Genomic DNA, 27,245 nt, shown 5'->3' on the forward strand with positions numbered 1-27,245 from the left:
CTTTAAATATATATGTTTTTTCTGATCTTATGTGTTCTGGTTACAACGTGCACCCATTGTGCATTATCATTTGCACATGTCATATATTCATTCGTAGTTTAAGCAATCCAGATTTGCTCATTGGGGAGCAGCGTGTGAAAAAGGTTTTTGGTTGTTTTTAATATATTGTTTTTTATTATTTATTAAGGTTTGTTTCTAAACTATTTTAATAGATATATAATTTAGAAGAGGTGCGCCCAGTATCGGAGTCACATGGTGTGGCGGTCGGCATTTAGACCGTCGGCTTCCTGACTACATCCCAGCAGCAAGAGGTGTTATCCACAATTGCCAGGCTCCTAGCAAATCTGCAGACAGGTCCATCATTGCTGCACTGCCCTCTGCTGGGCATGCGTGCGCCTGTACACAAATACCGCTAAATATTTAATCATGCAAAACTGGGACAAAATAACCCCCGCCCCATGTCCACACAGAAATGCCCACCTTTGGCTGAAACTCCACCCATTTCCAGGTCTGCCAATCAGAATTGTCCTAATGTTGCTCTCGGAGTCCTGTGCGTTGGAGGAAGCGGCTCTCACAGCGGCAGTTGTGCGCGGTGTGCGCTGTGTGTTCCTGCTGTACAAGTTGTATCACTGGCATCATAGCTTACAGTATAAGCGTTGCTTCCAAATCATGACGGATTTGAAACAACCAACGAGCCCAAAGCTGGAAAAGTTTTTGGAGCCAATGAAAACTCCTGGGCAGGATCACCGTGTACCAGATGACTCCTAATCCGGCATGAAAGTAAGGAGACCTTGGCGCTGTCTTTATTAAATCATTATTTCTTATTGCTCTTAGTGCACTGGTTATAGTGCTTGATGGTTTGCATCCAACTCCGATGGCGGGGAGACTGTCCATGACCCGTTCCGCGTCGTCACACACCGTGACGCCTAAGCCTTAGTCTGACAGGCGGTCGACAGGGTTAAAAGGACAACACAAAAATGATCGACACAAAAATGGTCGACACATTATTAATTTTTTTTTATTGTTTTCTAACCCTAATCTTCACCCTAACCCTCTCTCTTGGTGCCTAATCCTAACCGTCCCTTCTAGTGCCTAGCCCTAACCCTACAAAAACAAAAAAGAGTGTTGACCAGTTTTATGTCAACCATTTTTTTGTGTTGATCTTTTGACCCAGTCGACATTTGGTACATGTCGACCTTTATCCATGTCGATATTTTATGTGTCAACCTTTTGTCCCTGTCGACCTACTTGTCTGTCTAACATCTGTTATCTATCTAGACATTTCATTACTGTCTATCTATTGACTGGAAGCCTTCGCCCCCAACTTGCCCCTCACCCACCTCTCTCATCGCGCCACTTTTTGGGCACTACTGCAGAAGCAAGACTGAAAGGCATAGGACAGTAGAAGGAGGTGAGAGAGCAATGTGCAGTGGCAGAAGGGGACAGAACTAACCCCGCATCTTTTGAACCTCAAGTGATTATCTCAATCTAAAGATAAAACATTTTTGTATTTGGCTGCAGAATAGAGACCAATATTGCATCCAGCACACAATGAGCAATAGATGCACCAGTCACTTAGACGCAATGATCCACTGAGCTCCACCTCTCAGAAAGAGAGCAGTAGATGCACCAATGCACTGAGCTCCACCTATCAGAAGGAGAGCAATAGGTGCACAGATGAACTGAGTTCCACCTATCAGAAGGAGAGCAATAGGTGCACCAATACTGAACTCCACCTATCAGAAGGGAAGCAATAGGTGCACCAATGCACTGAGCTCCACCTATCTGCAGGGAAGCAATAGATGCACTGATGCACTGAACTCCACCTATCAGAAGGAGAGCAATAGGTGCACTGATGCACTGAACTCCACCTATCAGAAGGGAAGCAATAAATGTACGGATGCACTGAACTCCACCTGTCAGAAGGGAAGCAATAGATGCACTGATGCACTGAACTCCACCTATCAGAAGGGAAGCAATAGGTGCACTGATGCACTGAACTCCACCTATCAGAAGGAGAGCAATAGATGCACTGAAGCACTTAGCTCCACGTATCAGGAGGGAAGCAATAGATGCACTGAAGCACTGAACTCCACCTATCAAAAGGACAGCAATAGATGCACTGATGCACTTAGCTCCACCTATCAGAAGGACAGCAGTAGGTGCATTAAGTCAATTGAAAATCTCTGTTTTTCTACATTTGTAAATTACTGTGCTCCCGCTATACTCCCATTGCCATCGGTACCTGTGATCGCTGCACAACATGCTAAAATTGGATGATACAGTGGAATATAGTTTATTGTATATTTGTTCCATATAAAAGTATTGGTTGCTTGCTGGGTCTTTTAATAAACTGGTGAAGGTCTTATTTATTCTAGAAACAGGGTTACTGTCTTATTTTTATATTCTAATGCACGTTTTACTTGGTTTGTATACTAATGCATTTAGGATAAGGGTCTTGCTTTGTACAGCTATACTAATGCATTTAGGGTAAGGGTCTTGCTTTGTATACTAATGCATTTAGGGTAAGGGTCTTGCTTTGTATACTAATGCATTTAGGGTAAGGGTCTTGCTTTGTATACTAATGTATTTAGGGTATGGGTCTTGCTTTGTATACTACTGCACTTGGGGTACAGGACTTGCTTTATTTACGAATGTATTTAGGGTAAGGGGCTTGTTTTGTATACAAATATATTTAGGGTAAGCCGCTTTATTTGTATACTAATGCACTTGGTGTAAGGGGCTTGCTTTCTATTCTACTGCATTTAGGATAAGGGGCTTGCTTTGTATACTAATACACTGGGGGTAAGGGGCTTGCTTTGTATACTAATACACTTGGGGTAAGGGGCTTACTTTGTATACTAATACACTCAGGGTAACAGGCATGCTTTGTATAGCAATGTACCTGGGGTAACAGGGTTGCTTTGTATACAAATGTACCTGGGGTAATGGGCTTGCTTTGTATACCAATGAATGTACCTGGGGTAACTGGCTTGCTTTGTATACCAAGGCACCTTGGGTAATGGGCTTGCTTTGTATTCTAATGCATTTAGGGTAAGGGGCTTGCTTTGTAAGCTAATGTGCATGGGCTAAGGGTCTTGCCTAGTATACTAATGCACTTGGGGTAAGGAGCTTGCCTTTTATAGTAATGCACTTGGGGTAAGGGACTTGCTTTGTATAGTAATCACTTGGGGCAAGGGGCTTGTCTTGTGTAGTTATGCACTTGGGGTAAGGGGCTTGCCTTGTGTAGTTATGCACTTGGGGTAAGGGGATTGCTTTGTGTAGTAATGCACTTGGGGTAAGGGGATTGTTTTGTGTAGTAATGCACTTGGGGTAAGGGGCTTGCTTTGTACAGTAATGCACTTGGGGTAAGGGGCTTGCTTTGTATAGTAATGCATTTGGGGTAAGGGGCTTGCCTTGTATAGTAATGCACTTGGGGTAAGGGGCTTGCCCTGTATAGTAATGCACTTAGGGTAAGGGGCTTGCTTTGTCTAGTAATGGACTTGGGGTAAGGGGCTTGCCTTGTATAGTAATGCACTTGGGGTAATGGGCTAGCCTTGCATACAAGGGGCTTGCTTTGTATGGTAATGTATTTGAGGTAAGGAGCTTGCCTTGTATACTAATGCATTTAGGGCAAGGTCTTGCTTTGTATAATAATAAACTGGGGGTAAGGGGCTTGCTTTGTATAGTAATGCACTTGAGGTAAGGGGCTTGCTTCGTATAGTAATGCATTTGGGGTAATTGGCTTGCCTTGTTTACTAATGCATTTAGGGCAAGGGTCTTGCTTTGTATACTAATAAACTGGGGGTAAGGGGCTTGCTTTGTATAGTAATGCATTTAGGGCAAGGGGCTTACTTTATATAGTAATGCACTTGGGGTAAGGGGCTTGCCTTGTATACTAATGCATTTAGGGCAAGGGTCTTGCTTTGTATACTAATAAACCTGGGGGTAAGGGGCTTGCCTTGTACAGTAATGCACTTGGGGTAAGGGGCTTGCTTTGTATACTAATGCATTTAGGGCAAGGGGCTTGCTTCGTATAGTAATTCACTTGGGGTAAGGGATTTGCCTTGTATACTAATGCATTTAGGGCAAGGGGCTTTATTCATATAGTAATGCACTTGGCGTAAGGGTCTTGCCTTGTATACTAATGCATTTAGGGCAAGGGTCTTGCTTTGTATACTAATAAACTGGGGGTAAGGGGCTTGCTTTGTATAGTATTGCACTTGAGGTAAGGGGATTGTTTTATATAGTAATGCACTTGGGGTAAGGAGCTTGCCTTGTATACTAATGCATTTAGGGCAAGGTCTTGCTTTGTATAATAATAAACTGGGGGTAAGGGGCTTGCTTTGTATAGTAATGCACTTGACGTAAGGGGCTTGCTTCGTATAGTAATGCATTTGGGGTAATTGGCTTGCCTTGTTTACTAATGCATTTAGGGCAAGGGTCTTGCTTTGTATACTAATAAACTGGGGGTAAGGGGCTTGCTTTGTATAGTAATGCACTTGAGGTAAGGGGCTTGCCTTGTATACTAATACATTTAGGGCAAGGGGCTTACTTCATATAGTAATGCACTTGGGGTAAGGGGCTTGCCTTGTATACTAATGCATTTAGGGCAAGGGTCTTGCTTTGTATACTAATAAACCTGGGGGTAAGGGGCTTGCCTTGTACAGTAATGCACTTGGGGTAAGGGGCTTGCTTTGTATACTAATGCATTTAGGGCAAGGGGCTTGCTTCGTATAGTAATTCACTTGGGGTAAGGGGTTTGCCTTGTATACTAATGCGTTTAGGGCAAGGGGCTTTATTCATATAGTAATGCACTTGGGGTAAGGGGCTTGCCTTGTATGCTAATGCATTTAGGGCAAGGGTCTTGCTTTGTATACTAATAAACTGGGGGTAAGGGGCTTGCTTTGTATAGTAATGCACTTGAGGTAAGGGGATTGTTTTATATAGTAATGCACTTGGGGTAAGGGGCTTGCTACGTATAGTAATGCACTTGGGGTAAGGGGCTTGCCTTGTATACTAATGCATTTAGGGCATGGGTCTTGCTTTGTATACTAATAAACCGGGGGTAATGGGCTTTCTTTGTATACTAATACACTTGGCGTAATGGGCTTACTTTCTGTACTAATACACTGGGGGTAAGGGGCTTGCTTTCTGTACTAATACACTTGGGGTAAGGGGCTTGCTTTATGTACTAATACATTTGGGGTAAAGGGCTTGCTTTGTATACCAATGTACCTGGGGTAACGGGCTTGCTTTGTATAGTAATGCACTTGGGGTAAGGGGCTTGCTTTGTATAGTAATGCACTTGGGGTAAGGGGCTTGCCTTGTACACTAATGCATTTAGGGCAAGGGTCTTGCTTTGTATACTAATAAACTGGGGGTAAGGGGCTTGCTTCGTATAGTAATACATTTGGGGTAATGGGCTTGCTTTGTATACTAATGTACTTGGGGTAACGGGCATGCTTTGTATACCAATGTACCTGGGGTAACGGGCATGCTTTGTATACCAATGTACCTGGGGTAATGGGCTTGCTTTGTATACCAATGTACCTGGGGTAACGGGCATGCTTTGTATACCAATGTACCTGGGGTAACGGGCATACTTTGTATACCAATGTCCTTGGGGTAACGGGCATGCTTTGTATAGCAATGTACCTGGGGTAACGGGCATGCTTTGTATAGCAATGTACCTGGGGTAATGGGCTTGCTTTGTATACCAATGTACCTGGGGTAATGGGTTTGCTTTGTATACCAAGGTACCTGGGGTAACGGGCTTGCTTTGTATACCAATGTACCTGGGGTAACGGGCATGCTTTGTATACCAATGTACCTGGTGTAATGGGCTTGCTTAGTATACCAATGTACCTGGGGTAATGGGCTTACTTTGTATACCAAGGTACCTCGGGTAAGGGGCTTTCTTTCTATTCTAATGCATTTAGGGTAAGGGGCTTGCTTTGTAAGCTAATGTGCATGGGGTAAGGGACTTGCAGTGTGTAGTTATGCACTTTGGGTAAGGGGCTTGCCTTGTATAGTTATGCACTTGGGGTAAGGGGCTTGCCTTGTATACCAATGTACCTGGTGTAATGGGCTTGCTTTGTATACCAAGGTACCTCGAGTAATGGGCTTGCTTTCTATTCTAATGCATTTAGGGTAAAGGGCTTGCTTTGTAAGCTAATGTGCATGGTGTAAGGTACTTGCTTTGTATAGTAATGCACTTGAGATAAGGGGCTTGCAGTGGATAGTTATACACTTGGGGTAAGGGGCTTGTCTTGTATAGTTATGCACTTGTGGTAAGGGGCTTGCCTTGTGTAGTTATGCACTTGGGGCAAGGGTCTTGCCTTGTATAGTTATGCACTTGGGGTAAGGGGCTTATCTTGTATACTAATGCACTTGTGGTAAGGGGCTTGCCTTGTGTAGTTATGCACTTGGGGTAAGGGGCTTGCCTTGCGTAGTTATGCACTTGGGGCAAGGGTCTTGCCTTGTATAGTTATGCACTTGGGGTAAGGGGCTTATCTTGTATACTAATGCACTTGTGGTAAGGGGCTTGCCTTGTGTAGTTATGCACTTGGGGCAAGGGTCTTGCCTTGTATAGTTATGCACTTGGGGTAAGGGGCTTATCTTGTATACTAATGCACTTGTGGTAAGGGGCTTGCCTTGTGTAGTTATGCACTTGTGGTAAGGGGCTTGCCTTGCGTAGTTATGCACTTGGGGTAAGGGGCTTATCTTGTATACTAATGCACTTGGGATGATGATATTTCTGTGAGCAATATAATATGGTGCAGGGTGCGTAGAAGGAGAAGAGCTGGTAGGGAACGAAAAATCGAGCTGAAAATATCAGTGTGACAGAAGGAAAAACTGCCCTGTGCTGCTATCCAGTGATACAGTAACTCTGCATGTCCCCAGATTAAAATATCATAACAAATTTTTTTTTTCCTACCAAACAACACTAATGCATTGCCAGCCCTGCCCCATGTCCTGGGAACGAATGGGTTAATAAGAGCCCCCACCCCTCCATTACCAGTACTACTGCCTATTGTTTTGTGCTATGTTATTTCACATGTAAAATCACCTAATACAAAAGTGTTGAGCAAAACATACATGAGATCAGCAAGGATAACAGTCAGGGAGAGGGGGGGGGGGGGGGGGGGGTGTTATCCAATAGGCAGACAGTAGGTGGAGCCATCGCTGTTTTGGATTCAGTATCTCAGCAAGGAATTCTGAATGAAGATCTTTTTTTTTTTTTTTTTCTATCCAAGGAATCTGGCCAGTCAAGCAATAAGGTATCGAAGTGCATCGTTTAAAAGGCAATTCACATTTTTTTCCTCCTCCCGGATTCTAGACGCACGATATTGTCTGCTGTTTTTTAAGGACATTTTCTGTGCAAAAATCGTCTCTCTCTGAGAGGGAGGAAGGATGAGGGTTTAAGTCTTCCAATACTGCACGAGCTGAATGAATCCAGGGGCTGTCAGTGTGTAGGTCGCAGACGAGCCACACTCGCAACAGGCTAGACTTGCAGGGAAGAGCTGACACTTCAAACGGTGGATAACCTGGCTCCCTCCCATCCCTCACCTCTTTGGTACATAACTTCTGTATTCTGAAGCTACGCCAGGTGGTCGTTCCGCTGCCAGCCTACCCCATCAGCGATTACCCATTCCGTCCCCTTCCTCGGACTGAGTTGGGGTGATATGCTTTCATTGCGAGGGTCTTGAGCAAACGCCTGAGATATGACATCTAAGGGGTCTCCCAACGAGCTTTCCACCCCGGATACCGACGTCTACATCAGGACTTTCAAAGAACACATGCACCTAGAGCTGGAAGTCCCCAGACACGCTGGGAAAAGGACCACCACCTCCCCTAAAGTCTCCCCACGCAGCTCTCCGAGAAACTCTCCCTGCTTCTTCAGAAAGTTGTTGGTGAACAAGAGCATTCGACAGCGACGGCGATTCACAGTGGCACATACGTGGTAAGGAGAGTCTACGATTCGGGAACCGGTTGTATTTTCTGCACTGACATGAAAAGCAGGTTAATGCTGTTGAATATTAGCAATACTCCTCATGACCTTGGTGGATGGGTGGGAGAATGAAAATGCCACAATCGGTGCAGACTGCATGGATTTCAACTTGTATTCTGAAACCGGTTCAGGCTGTAATCCTGTATCAATGCCCCCCCCCCCCCCCTCCAAAGTGACCCCCCTCTCCCCCCCCCAAAGTGACTTTAATCTCTACTCGATCCCTAAAATTGTCTGTCTTCTGAATACCCACTGGGAAACTGTCATTGAGATGTTTTGTTTAATAATGCGATGAATACCGTTGCAATTGACCTATGGTTCGATTACAGTGATTAATACCTTTAATTAAATGTCCAACCACTTGCAGAGAAGAGATATCGGGGTCATTTAACATTTTGTTTTGCAGGGGGGTCAGAATGGGCAACTGTTTTCTCCGGTGATGCCAATTAAGAGAGCGTGCATCTTATAGAGGGAAGAATGGCAAAGACTTGCGGCATTTACAGCGAATGTTGCTATTTTTTACCGCTGCCGTGTAACCAACCGGCTCCCCAGTGTGAGGAAATAGAGTTAATTCTTTAATATATGACCATACACAAGAGGTGGTTATGCTCTGGTGCTGATTTGGGAGGAGTCTGGATATTAACAAACGTCAATATGTTTGTCCTGCGATTATCTGCTTCAGCCAGACACATGGAAGCAAGGGGGGAGAATCCTGCCTGCAAGATGCTTATAGCACTGTTGTAGATAAGGGAATGTTCCGTAGAACGCTCTACAGGGCGGCTGATTGCACAAGCAGAAGAGTCTGTTCACGGGGAGTTTAGTGTATTAGGCATCTGCCATCTTCACTTGCAGGCGTCTTATGACCTTATGTCAAGGTTAAAGAGTAACCCCGACTTTTGACGAGCTGGGGTTACCTGTCTGTGCTGTACAAGTGACGTGCAATCAGGAGATATTCCAAATATCATTAGCAAGGAGTGATGGGGGGGATCTTTGGTGCATAACCTAAGAAAACATTGGTAGGCAACAGATAATGAGCTACAGTGGGATATTGCCAATATTAGCACCGTAGAGGAGATTATAATCATCACAGGGCCAGGTAATCTTAGGAAAAGCAGAAGACGTATACTAGGCGTGAGCAACATAGACTTACAAGAGATATATACATTTTATTCTTATGTTGATAGGGTGAATAAAATGATGTGATCTTGATGTAGGACTGTGGTTATTATAGCATGAAAGTCATACAAATTAATATGCTATAATAGAAAAAAAAAAAATACTCTCCATTGGAAGTAGGAGCCTGATTCAGACCCGCTCCCAAGCGGGTCGATGGCCAGGCAGCGCTCCGAGGCTCGCTACAAACAGGGTGGCTGTTGATGTTGATCGACAGCTCGCCCCGTTTTGTAAGCGGGGAGTGGGGGTGGCTGGACAAACGGAGGCGGTCCTGAGGGAACGCCTGCCGATTGTGGGCAGCCCTACTGACATCACCAGGCCGCTCGCAAAAGCTATGGGTGGTCACGAGGCCGAGAGGCCGTTTTTTATTTAAAAAAAAGCTGCTGCCCTGATCCAGAGCGAGCGCTCGCTTTTTACATCAGGCCCTAGGTGTATTCCTAATTTCCTACCATGGGAAACGCACCGCCTGTGCTCCCAGCCCAGGTTATTTGGCATCAGCACGCTGGCTTGTGCTGGGCACTGGGGCGGAATGGTGTCATTGCTCTTATGTACTATAATGATAACTTGGGATAAACTACATTTTGGTGGTGGCTGGTTCTGTAGTCTGGGGATCATGGAATGGGTTAGGTATATGGTTGTGGTATCAAACCTCATTTTCCTGAGAATGTTTAATAAATAAAATAAAGTAGAATAAAGACAAGATTTGTTGACCGACCCCTCCAGGATGATATTAATATGTAAACTAAAGACTATCTAGAATTCAACTTAACCTGATTGCAATAAAAGAGATGTAATTAAAATATTATGCACTGCTGTGGCTCAGATCCCCCAATAACATTGTCACTTTCACTTGCAGTGATTTTGTATGTACAGTGTATATATATATATATATTTCTTTTTTTATATATTAATGAATGGCAGAAGTTGCAGGTTGAACAGTGCACACAGGTCCAGGGGGGCCCCACACCGCAAACCTGCACCCATACTATACTTAAACTGGTGCCGTCAAAATGGTCCCCCCTCCTCCGTGGCGCCATCTTCCCAGGGACATCTTCGGAAAGATGGCACCGCACAGTGAAAGCAAAGACTCTGGCACTGTGGCACAATCTTTGCTCTCTTACGTGCATGCGCCATCTACCTGAATAACACTGGGAAGATGGCGCAGCGCAGGAGGGGGAAACCCGATTGCCGGCACAAGGTAAGATGTGGAGGGGCCCACTGCTCAGAGGAGGGGGCTCGCTGTGCACGAGCCCCCTTGGTCATTAATACTCTCTGATCAATGTTATAACGAAACTTACCGTACTTAGGGCCTGATACAGACGGGCTAGCTAGCGCTGTGCGCTCGCAAGCGGCCCGATGGTTTGCGAATGCGCATGCGCACGCTTCGTTCTGCGCATGCGTGAACTACTCTGTGCGATCGTAGGCCGCTCGCTCGTCCAGCGAAGACAGCCCAGTGAAATGAGTGACAGGAGAGGCCGCTTGTGGGTGGTAACGGGCAGGACACTAATAACGGGGGAGTGGAGGTGCGAACGCAGGCGTGCCTGAGTGTTTCAACGCCGTTTTTAAGGCGTGCATAATTAACAGGCAGCGTCATAGTACACGTCACCAGCCTGTTTTTTACACTGAAATCCTCGCAGTGCTTGCGGCAGGGTAAGGCAACCACAATCACTGCGTTAGCTTCTGATGGTGCTCGATGTACCAATGTTTTAATCAGGGCCGGCTCTAGGGGTGTTCGACCAGTGCGGTCGCACAGGGGTGCCACCCATAGAGGGCGCACCCCTCCCCAACATCCCTATTTCAGTGGGACAGTACTGTCCTGCTGTTCCACCCGTGGGCCAAAATGGCCTGTGGGAGGTCAAATCGGAAGGTTGGGGACCCCCACCGCCGCAGCTGTGCGGCGGTGCCAGACCCCCGGAGTGTGAATGAATGCAGCATTCACTGAAGGGAGAGGGCTGGGGGAAGCCCAGCCAGTTACGGAGGGCTGGGCTTTACCCCCAGCCTGACGTCATTAGGAGGCGTGCCATGCGGGCACGCCTCCTAATAACGTCACTTATGGGGCGTGGCATATGGTAATGAGGGCACGCCCCCAATTTCAGCACCGTGCGCGATTACAGGGCGCAACATAACGGGCCGGCACAGGGTGCACAGACGCCTGGAGCCGGCCCTGGTTTTAATACACTTCCTGGAGATGTCGTGCGCTAGTGGGCGTCTCAACATACGCTAATGGGTGTCAGCATACACAGAGCAATCGCTCGCACAGTCAAAGTGGGTGTGCTTATGCCTTTGGGAGCGACCGCTTCCCATGGCGTCACTTCGAAAAATGTGCATACGCTGGATGCAAGCGATCGCATCTAGCGAGCGGGTCTGAATCGGATCCTTAATCCACGAGTCACTTCCCTAATGGTGGTAAACACAGAGGGCCATCTCCTCCTCTGACCATTGCAGCCATCTTGATCTTCCCTAGCTCCATCCAAAATGACATTATAGTTTTGGATATACTGTAGTTTGACATGTGAAGAGCAAGGGGTGCAACCTGGGATTTTTTATACCATGTTTCATTAAAAATTGATAAATTGGTGACTGGCAGCAACCAATCAGCAATTAGTTTTGTTTATCTAGTGCAGGGGTTCCCAGCCACGGTCCTCAAGGCAACACTAACAATCCAGGTTTTAAGGATAGCCATAGTTGAGCACAGGTGACTTAATTAGTACCTTAGGTATTTTGATTTAACCATCTGTGCTTAAGCAGGGATATCACTAAAACCAGGACTGTTAGTGTGCCTCGAGGACCGAGGTTGGGAATCGCTGATCTAGTGCATTGAGACAATGAAAGCAAGTGTCAGATTGGTTACTATGGTTAATTGTAATGCAATGGTAGTGAATTAACACTAGGGTGCAAGAGGCTCCTGTGCATCACTGAGGCATTTTATGCAGTAATCCCTACTCCAACAATGTACATGAACATTTGAAATGTTTGTGTGTGTGTGTATATATGTGTGTGTATATATATATATATATATATATATATATATATATATATTATATATATATATATATATATATATATATATATATAAAACAGTCAAATCGGCTGTTATATATATATATCTAATCTCATTATCCAATTTGCCAGGGAAGGTAATTATGATGCAGTGTCCGGTGCGCCCGCTGTTAGGCGGTGCACACCTGTGTGATCGGAAGTCAGCTGCAGCGTCAGCCGGCTATTTAAGGTTTGTCTTTGTGTTTTTAGTTTTTACATGTACTACCAGCTTGAAGAAAGCGCTATTAAAGGGCGCTGAAACGTCGCTTCACTAAACAGCTATGTGAGTCGCATTTGTTTTTACCAGAGTGCCGCCAATTTGACTGTTGTGTTCCGGTGCACGTTTATGACACTGTGGAGGGCACCTGGGACTATTATGCCTGTTTACCACCGAGTGCCGGATCATTGACTATATATATATATATATATATATATATATATATATAAATACTCACTCTTTTGCAGAGCCTTTCAAATGCTACCCCTCCACACACATACGGTATACAAGAAATAAGCGGCACTCCCAGTCCAGATAATCAGGGACAAACCAGTGCTTTACTGTGCAGTGTAAAGCACTGTTTTTTCTCTGATTATCTGGATGGGGAGTGCCGCTTATTTCTTGTGTATGTGTATATATAATATATATATATATATAAGACCCACTGCTCCATGCCCCTTCCTCACTATCTGCCCCATCTGTGTCGCCCCTGTCTGTCTGCCCCACCCCATTAGAATGTAAGCTCTCACGAGCAGGGCCATCGTCCCTCACGTGCTTCTCCTGCCCATATTTATACTATCATTTGCTCCTAACTCCCCAATTGGCACCTATCATTTGGTCGCTGACGCCCTGCTGCTTGTGCTATGCAGCTATGTGTATAAACCATGTCCTTGTCCTGCATTGTTTTGTATAACAATTACTGTTTTTCTTGTGTGCTCATTCATGTACTGTGTAAGGCGCTGCGGAACCTTTGTGGAGCCGTATAAATAAAGGATTTTATATATATATATATATATATATATAGAAATAAAGAACTGGCGGCACTCAGGAGACTTTTGTAGAAATAGTGCAAAACTTTGTGCTTTTAATCTACGTTTCGGGACTTTAAAATCCCTTCTTCAGGATACACAACATGTTGTGTATCCTGAAGAAGGGATTTTAAAGTCCCGAAACGTAGATTAAAAGCACAAAGTTTTGCACTATTTCTACAAAAGTCTCCTGAGTGCCGCCAGTTCTTTATTTCTATATTGTGGGGGATTCGTACCCCAGTGGAGGGCACCAGGAGCAAGCTGTCTGCGGATATTGGAGGGGAGTGCCGGGCTGAATTTGGACGTGTGTGTATATATATATATATATATATATATATATATATATATATATACAGTGTATATACAGTGTATATATAATATATATATATATTCTTGAAAGTGCGGGTGCATTCACCAGTCTTGTAATGCAAATAGTAATATCAAAAACTTACAGAATAAAGTTTTCTACTGTTTGCATTACAAGACTGGCGAGTGCACCCCTACTTTCAAGAATACATATATTTTGTGGATGTTGATTTTATCTACACCATATTTTGTGTAGCTGTGCAGCACCCCAGCATGCTGAACACTCCTAAGAGAGTGTGGACTATATATATATATATATATATATATATATATATATATATATAGTGTTCACTCTAGCTCCGGCGCGAGGCAGGGCGCCGGAGCTAGAGAGAGCACATCCGTGCGCGCGCCTGCACCGCGCGCGCGTTCGAGAAGGGGGCGTGTTCATCAAAAAGGGGGCGTGTCTATAAGACGCGTCCCCTTTTCGTCACTCTTGGGGGCGTGCCCGGCACTTACGGACACGCCGGGCAGCCCCCAAGCCCTGCAGACAGGGAGAATAGATGCCGGGCGCATGCGCTAAAACAGCCTAGCGGGAACGCTATATATATATATATATATATATATATATATATATATATATATATATATATATATATATGTGTGTGTATGTGTGTGTGTGTTAATAGGCTATTTCCGTTACACAATGCAAATGATTTGCTGTTATCTGTAGCAACCAATCAGATGTCACCTTTCATTAGACTGCTAAAAGCTGATATCTGATAGGGTGCTTTGAATTACACCACCTCATAGCTGTTTGCGCCAGGTTGTTGCATACGCCCCAATGTTTGTAATTCCAGTGCATATATATCAATGAGCAAAGAGGTGTTTTTCCGCCAATGGGGCTCATATTACCACATCATCTCATATATGAAGCCTGTAACCCTGCTGGAGATTAGACCTTCCGGCTCTTGCTGTACCTATGCCCCTGCAGTAACAGCTCTCTTCTCACCAGCTGTGGGTTAGAGCTCCCAGTTCTCTAGCTCATTTCCTGTCCTATAAAGATCGGGGTTACAGGGAAAAAAACGTATTAAACCTCCTTTAAAAATAATGTCATGTGATGCTCAATTCATTCCATAGCAAAGCTCCACCGAAGCTCTGCTCTGCAATACACTGGTGCTGACTACCTACACGAGTGCTGAATGCAATGCTATTTATACTGTATGTAATGTCTGATGTATCCTCCTTACAACGCCGCTGTTATTTATTCTCATACTCAGACCTGATCAGAAGTATTGGCAGCGCCGCCCATCGGGGGAGAATAACTTCTAATCTAAAGATTATAGTTTCCAACTAAAACAAAACAACTACATTTATACTGATATTTTCCAATTAAATAAATTGTAAAGTTTATTATATTAATGTTTAATGCTTAATACAATATTAAAGCATTATACCTTGAGGATCGTTTTTCCATTAAGTGCTGGAGTTTCTCAGAGCTGATGGCACTTTTTTGCTATAATTATTTATAGGCTTCACGTCCTGTGTACCCAGCGTCAATGGGGGACAGATCAACCTGTGCGCAGTCAGATGTCAGGATGATCGCATCAGCAGGATCATGGCCACTCAGTGACTGTTTTAGTGATGGGTAGCTCAGGGCTGCATGTGACAGGGCCAGTGACATGATGCGAAGAGGGGAATGGAGGCAGCAGGAAGCCACAGTCTGAGAGTTACATAGTGGAGGGAGCAGAGTCCCCAGCAGCACAGAGTATATCAGGAGATGAGGGATGTGTTAGTGAGGACAGGGCTGCATGTGACAGGGGCAGTGACATGATGCGAAGAGGAGAATGGAGGCAGCAGGAAGCCACAGACTGAGAGTTACATAGTGGAGGGAGCAGAGTCCCCAGCAGCACAGAGTATATCAGGAGATGAGGGATGTGTTAGTGAGGACAGGGCTGCATGTGACAGGGGCAGTGACATGATGCGAAGAGGGGAATAGAGGCAGCAGGAAGCCACAGACTGAGAGTTACATAGTGGAGGGAGCAGAGTCCCCAGCAGCACAGAGTATATCAGGAGATGAGTGATGTGTTAGTGAGGACAGGGCTGCATGTGACAGGGGCAGTGACATGATGTGAGGAGGGGAATGGAGGCAGCAGGAAGCCACAGACTGAGAGTTACATAGTGGAGGGAGCAGAGTCCCCAGCAGCACAGAGTATATCAGGAGAGGAGTGATGTGTTAGTGAGGACAGGGCTGCATGTGACAGGGGCAGTGACATGATGCGAAGAGGGGAATAGAGGCAGCAGGAAGCCACAGACTGAGAGTTACATAGTAGAGGGAGCAGAGTCCCCAGCAGCACAGAGTATATCAGGAGATGAGTGATGTGTTAGTGAGGACAGTGCTGCATGTGACAGGGCCAGTGACATGATGCGAAGAGGGGAATGGAGGCAGCAGGAAGCCACAGACTGAGAGTTACATAGTGGAGGGAGCAGGGTCCCCCAGCAGCACAGAGTATATCAGGAGATGAGTGATGTGTTAGTGAGGGCAGGGCTGCATGTGACAGGGGCAGTGACATGATGTGAGAATGGGAATGGAGGCAGCAGGAAGCCACAGACTGAGAATTATATAGTGGAAGGAGCAGGGTCCCCCAGCAGCACAGAGTATATCAGGAGAGGAGTGATGTGTTAGTGAGGGCAGGGCTGCATGTGACAGGGGCAGTGACAATGTAAGGAGGGCAATGGAGGCAGCATGAAGTCATAGGCTGAGAGTTATATAGTGGAAGGAGCAGGGTCCCCAGCAGCACAGAGTATTTCAGAAGAGGAGTGATGTGTTAGTGAGGACAGGGCTGCATGTGACAGGGGCAGTGACATGATGCGAAGAGGGGAATGGAGGCAGCAGGAAGCCACAGACTGAGAGTTACATAGTGGAGGGAGCAGAGTCCCCAGCAGCACAGAGTATATCAGGCAGATGAGTGATGTGTTAGTGAGGACAGGGCTGCATGTGACAGGGGCAGTGACATGATGTGAGGAGGGGAATGGAGGCAGCAGGAAGCCACAGCCTAAGTGTTATATAATGGGAGGAGCAGAATCCCCAGCAGCACAGAGTGTATCAGGAGATGAGTGATGTGTTATTGAGGACAGGGCTGCATGTGTCAGGGGCAGTGACATGATGTGAGGAGAGTTCTATAGTGGAAGTAGCAGGGTCCCCCAGCAGCACAAAGCAGTAATGTGAGGCTCCAGTCAAATGCATCTTTACAATGAACAAAGGGCCTTATTCAGAGATGGTGGGTAATGCAGCAGCTGTTGCAGCCGCTCTCGCAATAGTGGTTGTGGGAATATGCAAAATCTCAGCCTTGCTTTTGTGCTGGACAGTTTGATGTACGAGTGGTAAGACACCCACTTTAAGGCTGCGCGGTCTGTGCATTTACGATGGACATTGTAAACTCTCCAACATCAGTGCAACATCGGTCGCACCATTGTAATTTGCGGTAGCCTACAGTCTACTCTATCTACTCTTCTCTAATCTAACTAACCACAGCCTCTCAGGCCCATCGCCCATACATCCAGCTTGTTGGGGTTTTATAGAATAATGGGTGAATTGAACTATATGTGAGCATATCATGATACACTACCGGTAAGTCAATATGCAGAAAGTGTCTAAGAAATGGGTCAGACTGGCCCAAAGTGCCAAATCCATGTGTAAATATTTCGGAGAGGGTGGGGGGGTTATTAGACCTAAAAGGGCAAGCTGACCCCTCTGCAGAGTCCTGGCTTCCCGCTAAGCTGTTCCTTGACAACCGTCTCCATGGTGCAGTTGTCAGTGATGATTTGGAACTGACTAGACGTAGCCAAGTGGCTGTCGGCTAAGAAAGCTAATTGTAATACAGTATAGAAAGGGAGACGCTCTCCGCTAGCGCTGACCGGCAAAGCGCTGGGCGCTGCATCTGGGGAGGTTGAACAAAGGGGGTTGAAATTCACTCTACTAAGTAGGAGAAACAGTTGCTGGAAATATCAGTTAATATTATTATTACTGAAGAGATGCAATAATATATTATAATGAGCTGCTGTAGCCAAGTCACTCACTATAGTGCCACTGTGTCATATTGTGTCCAGGATAATTGTATTGTCATGTGGTTCCCGCGCTTCCTGTGATCTAATGAAAGTCTTTTTCTTTTTGACAATATTATCCAAAAAAATATATATGTGAAAGAAAAAGATAATGGGGGAGATGTATTAACGGCGTCATCGCCGTTGCGGTACATCCCCCCCGACTTCGCGTACATACCGCGGTTCATTACCGCGGTGTGTACCAAGGATTTCGCAAAGGACAGCTCTCTCGATGAGAGATGTCCTTTGCGATGCTGCCGGGCAGAGGGACTTCCGGGTTGAACACCCAGAAGTCATTCTGCGCATGCGCAGAAGGCCGCGGGGGCTCATGGGAGGGATCCGATCGGATCCCTCCCAGCCCCGAGCGTCGCGCTAAGAAGCCCATAGGCTTCTATTGGGTAACGCCACCTGAAGGTGGCGTTACCTAGCGACGCGAAGGCTTAATACATACGGGGAATGCGGTAAAACCCCCGACAACTGCATTTTCGGGGGTTTTACCGCATTTTGCCGTTAATACATCTCCCCCAATATACTATATAGTGTAAAACCGCAACAATGTCTTATAAATCGTGAAAGATTGATATACACTCTCCCTTTTGAAGTGATTTATAGACATTGGACCCAATTTTCACCATGGTCCTGCGGTGGTTGCAAACTGCAACGCTGGCCTTTAAGGTGAGGTGAAGATTACCGGCATTGTGATGCAGGGGGCGGGGCCAAGATGACTCCATTCAGCGTGAATCGTGTCATCACCCCACCGCTGCAGTGGTGTGTGTGTGTGTGTGTGTGTGTGTGTGTGTGTGTGTGTGTGTGTGTGTGTGTGTAGGGGGGCGAGGGTATGTGGGACCACACATGTGCAAAACTTCGGCTTCGTGGGACTGCATCACCTAATAAAACCCGTCACTGGAGAGCACAACTCCAAATCAACCAGCCCCTATTTATAACCATTGGAAAATTGGATTGTTTCATTACCGTTTGAGGAGTTTGATACTTTAAACTAGACCAACAACCCAGAAAAATGTATGACCGATCTGTTCAGAATGAAATCACCCAACATGAGCAGCACGGCTGACGCATGGTTATCATTACTGCCTCACAGCCCTGGGGTCATGAGTTCAATTCCTGATTAAGGCACTATCTGTGTGGAGTTTGTATATTCTCCCTGCCTTTGCATGGGTTTCCTCCCTCACCCAAAAAAATAACATACTGGTAGTTTAATTGGCTTCTGACAATAAATGTAACCCTTGTTTGTACATGTTGTAGAGAATACAGATTGTGAGCTCCATTGGGGAAGGTACTGATGTGTTTCCAGTAAAGCGCTGTATTCCTGTAATATCATATGTGTGCACTATATCATTAAATGTTAATAAATAACACATGCATAATACAAATATCAATATGAATATAGAAAATTCAGAAAATCATCCAGATCGGTAATAATGCAATTACCGATGACACATGAAGGACATGGAGCAAGATGACTTCCGGCACTTCACATTGCTTCACATGTTCCAAGTGACCTCACATAAACGTACATACAGAGTGATCTGAGAGGGACCTGACATAAACATACATACACAGCGATCTAAGAGGGACCTGACATACAGTCAGGTGCATAAATATTGGGACATTGACAGAATTTTGATATTTTGGCCTCTCTTCACCACCACAATGGCTTTGAAATGAAACAAACAAGATGTGCTTTAACTGCAGACTTTCAGATTTAATTTGAGGGTAATTACATCCGAATCAGTGAAGCATGGTGGTGATAGTGTCATGGCGTGGGCATGTATGGCTTCCAATGGAACTGGTTCCCTTGTATTTATTGATGATGTGACTGCTGACAAAAGCAGCAGAATGAATTCTGAAGTGTTTCGGGCAATATTATATGCTCATATTCAGTCACATGCTTTAGAACTCACTGGACAGCGCTTCACAGTGCAGATGGACAATGACCCGAAGCATACTGCAAAAGCAACCAAAGAGTTTTTTAAGTCTAAAAAGTGGAATGTTATGCAATGGCCAAGTCAATCCCCTGACCTGAATCTGATTGAGCATGCATTTCACTTGATGAAGACAAAACTGAAGGGAAAATGCCCCAAGAACAAGCAGGAACTGAAGACATTTGCAGTAGAGGCCTGGCAGAGCATCACCAGGGATGAAACCCAGCGTCTGGTGTGTCTATGCGTTCCAGACTTCAGGCTGTAATAGCCTGCAAAGGATTTGCAACAAAGTATTAAAAAGTGAAAGTTAGATTTAGGATTGTTTAGTTTGTCCCATTACTTTTGGCCCCTTAAAAAGTGGGAGGCACATATAGAAACCGTTGTAATTCCTACACCATTCACCTGATTTGGATGTAATTACCCTCAAATTAAATCTGAAAGTCTGCAGTTAAAGCACATCTTGTTTGTTTCATTTCAAAGCCATTGTGGTGGTGAATAGAGGCCAAAATATGAAAATTCTGTCAATGTCCCAATATTTATGCACCTGACTGTAAACGTACATACACAGTGATCTGAGAGGGTCCTGGCATAAACATACATACACAGCGATCTGAGAGGGACCTGACATAAACATACATACACAGTGATCTGAGAGGGTCCTGGCATAAACATACATACACAGTGATCTGAGAGGGACCTGACATAAACGTACATACACAGTGATCTGAGAGGGACCTGACATAAATGTACATACACAGTGATCTGAGAGGAACCTGACATAAACGTACATACACAGCGATCTGAGAGGGACCTGACATAAACATACATACACAGTGATCTGAGAGGGACCTGACATAAACATACATACACAGTGATCTAAGAGGGACCTGACATAAACATACATACACAGTGATCTAAGAGGGACCTGACATAAACATACATACACAGTGATCTGAGAGGGACCTGACATAAATGTACATACACAGTGATCTGAGAGGGACCTGACATAAACATACATACACAGCGTTCTGAGAGGGACCTGACATAAACATACATACACAGCGATCTAAGAGGGACCTGACATAAATGTACAAACACAGCGATCTAAGAGGGACCTGACATAAATGTACATACACAGTGATCTGAGAGGGACCTGACATAAACATACATACACAGTGATCTGAGAGGGACCTGACATAAATGTACATACACAGTGATCTGAGGGACCTGACATAAACATACATACACAGTGATCTGAGAGGGACCTGGCATAAATGTACATACACAGTGATCTGAGAGGGTCCTGGCATAAACATACATACACAGCGATCTGAGAGGGACCTGACATAAACATACATACACAGTGATCTGAGAGGGTCCTGGCATAAACATACATACACAGTGATCTGAGAGGGACCTGACATAAACGTACATACACAGTGATCTGAGAGGGACCTGACATAAATGTACATACACAGTGATCTGAGAGGAACCTGACATAAACGTACATACACAGCGATCTGAGAGGGACCTGACATAAACATACATACACAGTGATCTGAGAGGGACCTGACATAAACATACATACACAGTGATCTAAGAGGGACCTGACATAAACATACATACACAGTGATCTAAGAGGGACCTGACATAAACATACATACACAGTGATCTGAGAGGGACCTGACATAAATGTACATACACAGTGATCTGAGAGGGACCTGACATAAACATACATACACAGCGTTCTGAGAGGGACCTGACATAAACATACATACACAGCGATCTAAGAGGGACCTGACATAAATGTACAAACACAGCGATCTAAGAGGGACCTGACATAAATGTACATACACAGTGATCTGAGAGGGACCTGACATAAACATACATACACAGTGATCTGAGAGGGACCTGACATAAATGTACATACACAGTGATCTGAGGGACCTGACATAAACATACATACACAGTGATCTGAGAGGGACCTGGCATAAATGTACATACACAGTGATCTGAGAGGGACCTGACATAAATGTACATACACAGTGATCTGAGAGGGACCTGACATAAATGTACATACACAATGATCTGAGAGGGACCTGACATAAACATACATACACAGTGATCTGAGAGGGACCTGACATAAACATACATACACAGCGATCTGAGAGGGACCTGACATAAACATACATACACAGTGATCTGAGAGGGACCTGACATAAACATACATACACAGTGATCTGAGAGGGACCTGACATAAACATACATACACAGCGATCTGAGGGACCTGACATAAATGTACATACACAGTGATCTGAGAGGGACCTGACATAAACATACATACACAGTGATCTGAGAGGGACCTGACATAAATGTACATACACAGCGATCTGAGGGACCTGACATAAATGTACATACACAGTGATCTGAGAGGGACCTGACATAAATGTACATACACAGTGATCTGAGAGGGACCTGACATAAACGTACATACACAGCGATCTGAGAGGGGCCTGACATAAATGTACATACACAGTGATCTGAGAGGGACCTGACATAAATGTACATACACAGCGATCTGAGGGACCTGACATAAACATACATACACAGCGATCTGAGAGGGGCCTGACATAAATGTACATACACAGTGATCTGAGAGGGACCTGACATAAATGTACATACACAATGATCTGAGAGGGACCTGACATAAATGTACATACACAGTGATCTGAGAGGGACCTGACATAAACATACATACACAGCGATCTGAGAGGGACCTGACATAAACATACATACACAGTGATCTGAGAGGGACCTGACATAAATGTACATACACAGTGATCTGAGAGGGACCTGACATAAACATACATACACAGCGATCTGAGAGGGACCTGACATAAATGTACATACACAGCGATCTGAGAGGGACCTGACATAAACATACATACACAGCGATCTAAGAGGGACCTGACATAAATGTACATACACAGCGATCTAAGAGGGACCTGACATAAACGTACATACACAATGATCTGAGAGGGACCTGACATAAATGTACATACACAGCGATCTGAGAGGGACCTGACATAAATGTACATACACAATGATCTGAGAGGGACCTGACATAAATGTACATACACAGCGATCTGAGAGGGACCTGACATAAATGTACATACACAATGATCTGAGAGGGACCTGACATAAATGTACATACACAGTGATCTGAGAGGGACCTGACATAAATGTACATACACAGTGATCTGAGAGGGACCTGACATAAATGTACATACACAGCAATATAAGAGGGACCTGACATAAATGTACATACACAGTGATCTGAGAGGGACCTGACATAAACATACATACACAGCGATCTGAGAGGGACCTGACATAAACATACATACACAGTGATCTGAGAGGGACCTGACATAAATGTACATACACAGTGATCTAAGAGGGACCTGACATAAACATACATACACAGTGATCTAAGAGGGACCTGACATAAACATACATACACAGTGATCTGAGGGACCTGACATAAATGTACATACACAATGATCTGAGAGGGACCTGACATAAACATACATACACAGCGATCTGAGGGACCTGACATAAATGTACATACACAGTGATCTGAGGGACCTGACATAAATGTACATACACAGTGATCTGAGAGGGACCTGACATAAATGTACATACACAGTGATCTGAGGGACCTGACATAAATGTACATACACAGCGATCTGAGAGGGACCTGACATAAACATACATACACAGTGATCTGAGAGGGACCTGACATAAATGTACATACACAGTGATCTAAGAGGGACCTGACATAAACATACATACACAGTGATCTAAGAGGGACCTGACATAAACATACATACACAGTGATCTGAGGGACCTGACATAAATGTACATACACAGTGATCTGAGAGGGACCTGACATAAATGTACATACACAGCGATCTGAGAGGGACCTGACATAAACATACATACACAATGATCTGAGAGGGACCTGACATAAATGTACATACACAGCGATCTGAGAGGGACCTGACATAAACATACATACACAATGATCTGAGAGGGACCTGACATAAACATACATACACAGTGATCTGAGAGGGACCTGACATAAACATACATACACAGTGATCTGAGAGGGACCTGACATAAATGTACATACACAGTGATCTGAGAGGGACCTGACATAAACATACATACACAGCGATCTAAGAGGGACCTGACATAAATGTACATACACAGTGATCTGAGAGGGACCTGACATAAACATACATACACAGTGATCTGAGGGACCTGACATAAATGTACATACACAGTGATCTGAGAGGGACCTGACATAAACATACATACACAGCGATCTGAGGGACCTGACATAAACGTACATACACAGCGATCTGAGAGGGACCTGACATAAATGTACATACACAGTGATCTGAGAGGGACCTGACATAAATGTACATACACAGTGATCTGAGAGGGACCTGACATAAACATACATACACAGTGATCTAAGAGGGACCTGACATAAATGTACATACACAGTGATCTGAGAGGGACCTGACATAAACATACATACACAGCGAGCAGTGATCTAAGAGTGACCTGACATAAATGTACATACACAGTGATCTGAGGGACCTGACATAAATGTACATACACAGTGATCTGAGAGGGACCTGACATAAATGTACATACACAGTGATCTGAGAGGGACCTGACATAAACATACATACACAGCGAGCAGTGATCTAAGAGTGACCTGACATAAATGTACATACACAGTGATCTGAGGGACCTGACATAAATGTACATACACAGTGATCTGAGAGGGACCTGACATAAACATACATACACAGTGATCTGAGAGGGACCTGACATAAACATATATACACAGTGATCTGAGGGACCTGACATAAATGTACATACACAATGATCTGAGAGGGACCTGACATAAATGTACATACACAGTGATCTGAGGGACCTGACATAAATGTACATATACAGTGATCTGAGGGACCTGACATAAATGTACATACACAGTGATCTGAGAGGGACCTGACATAAATGTACATACACAGTGATCTGAGGGACCTGACATAAATGTACATACACAGTGATCTGAGGGACCTGACATAAATGTACATACACAATGATCTGAGAGGGACCTGACATAAATGTACATACACAGTGATCTGAGGGACCTGACATAAATGTACATACACAGTGATCTGAGGGACCTGACATAAATGTACATACACAGTGATCTGAGGGACCTGACATAAATGTACATACACAGTGATCTGAGAGGGACCTGACATAAATGTACATACACAGTGATCTGAGAGGGACCTGACATAAACATACATACACAGTGTTCTGAGAGGGTCCTGACATAAACGTACATACACAGTGATCTGAGAGGGACCTGACATAAACATACATACACAGTGATCTGAGAGGGACCTGACATAAACATACATACACAATGATCTAAGAGGGACCTGACATAAATGTACATACACAGTGATCTGAGGGACCTGACATAAACGTACATACACAGTGATCTGAGGGACCTGACATAAATGTACATACACAATGATCTGAGAGGGACCTGACATAAATGTACATACACAGCGCTCTGAGAGGGACCTGACATAAACATACATACACAGCGCTCTGAGAGGGACCTGACATAAACATACATACACAATGATCTAAGAGGGACCTGACATAAACATACATACACAGTGATCTGAGGGACCTGACATAAACATACATACACAGCGCTCTGAGAGGGACCTGACATAAACATACATACACAATGATCTAAGAGGGACCTGACATAAACATACATACACAGCGATCTGAGGGACCTGACATAAACATACATACACAGCGAGCAGTGATCTAAGAGGGACCTGACATAAATGTACATACACAGCGATCTGAGAGGGACCTGACATAAACATACATACACAATGATCTAAGAGGGACCTGACATAAACATACATACACAGCGATCTGAGGGACCTGACATAAACATACATACACAGCGAGCAGTGATCTAAGAGGGACCTGACATAAATGTACATACACAGTGATCTGAGGGACCTGACATAAATGTACATACACAGTGATCTGAGAGGGACCTGACATAAATGTACATACACAGTGATCTAAGAGGGACCTGACATAAATGTACATACACAGTGATCTAAGAGGGACCTGACATAAACATACATACACAGCGGTCTGAGAGGGACCTGACATAAATGTACATATACTCAGCGGTCTGACAGGGACCTGACATAAATGTACATACACAGTGATATAAGAGGGACCTAACATAAATGTACATACACATGATCTGAGAGGGACCTGGCATAAATGTACATACACATGATCTGAGAGGGACCTGGCATAAATGTACATACACAGTGATATAAGAGGGACCTGTTTTGTGGGCTGTACATTTGTGCTGGGCTGTTCATTGATTTTTCTGTGACCCTGTTGCATTTGCTGACATCTGCGTGTTAGAATAGCCCTTGGCCGCTTCCTCCATGTCCAATGTTTAATACAGTCCTGGAGTAATCATTGCTGCCAACTCAGGTGTGAATTTCCTCAGCATTACTGTGCGTCATTTGTAGAACAGATGGGTACTGCACAAACCACTAGGGCACGTACTGTCATTTATATTCCATGATGAAACCCGAAATTTATGTACAGTAACATCAATATCCCAGAGTAAAAACAAGTAGGTAATTAAGAAAACCCTCAAAAACATGTCCGTACAATAGAAGGTTGGACAATTCTGTTCTGAGAAATAGGTAATGTAAGCTTGGAGGAAGGGGTTAATACTTTAGTGCTGTTTAAGTCTGATTTGTATAATGAGTACAATACAAAGGGCTCCATTATAAACAAACGAAAATACCGGTGACAGTTTTCGCTTAGTATCACTGTGATAAAAACGAGAATGCCACTAGTATTTATCAATACTTACCCCTCTGATGAGGTTCTGCGAAGTCCTCCTTATCGACGGGGTCCTCCGCTCACCTGCTGGCAGCCTAACGCTGCCAACGCCATGCGCCGCTGTAATGAGCATGCGTGACGGTCCGTCTGTGCGTGTGCATGATAGAGGGACCAGGCAGTGCCTGGAAGACTTCGCTGAAGCCGGAAAGGCACCACCGGGTCTCCATTGCCGGCAATGTTGTTGCTAGATCCAAGTTAGAGAACAGACCTCTGACGTCACAACCATGTGTCCGCTGCAGCAGGGCCGGACCGCTACCAGTGTAGCTCATAGAGGGGGAATATAAACCTGTGGCGAGCGAAACGAGCCACCGTACCCGAAGCGTGGCGAGCGAAGCCTTTTGACCCCCGTTCTGAACATTGCCCCTCCCCCTTTGGGGTCACGTGGTTGTGACATCAGAGGTCCAGAGGCTGTGGGTCACGTGGTTATGACATCAGAGGTTCAGCAACTCGTTCTAGACCTACCCTTGCAATGGAGAACGCATTGGCCCTGATTCAGAGCCGGACGCTCTGACCAGAGCGCTCGCTCTGAATCAGGGCCCACCTCCATAAATATGGAGCGTCCTCCTTGACGCTCGTATAGCTGTGGG

General features: G+C 44.8%; 1 protein-coding gene across 2 annotated transcripts in view; it reads left to right on the forward strand.

Annotated features, from left to right (window-relative positions):
* Nucleotides 1-27,245, forward strand: part of PDE4B (phosphodiesterase 4B) — a 521,027-nt gene that overhangs the window by 147,024 nt on the left and 346,758 nt on the right. Inside the window, exon 1 of one of the 2 annotated variants that reach the window (XM_088442382.1) lies at nucleotides 7,972-8,025. The exons of the other annotated variant lie outside the window; for it this stretch is intronic. Coding sequence (XP_088298508.1) covers nucleotides 8,015-8,025 — 11 coding nt within the window. The 5' untranslated portion in view covers nucleotides 7,972-8,014. Of the gene's footprint in view, nucleotides 1-7,971; nucleotides 8,026-27,245 lie in introns of those variants that run through there. 2 annotated transcript variants of the gene reach the window in all.

Source organism: Taudactylus pleione, unplaced genomic scaffold (assembly GCF_031769625.1).
Source record: "Taudactylus pleione unplaced genomic scaffold, aTauple2 ptg000310l, whole genome shotgun sequence".
Lineage (NCBI taxonomy): Eukaryota > Metazoa > Chordata > Amphibia > Anura > Myobatrachidae > Taudactylus > Taudactylus pleione.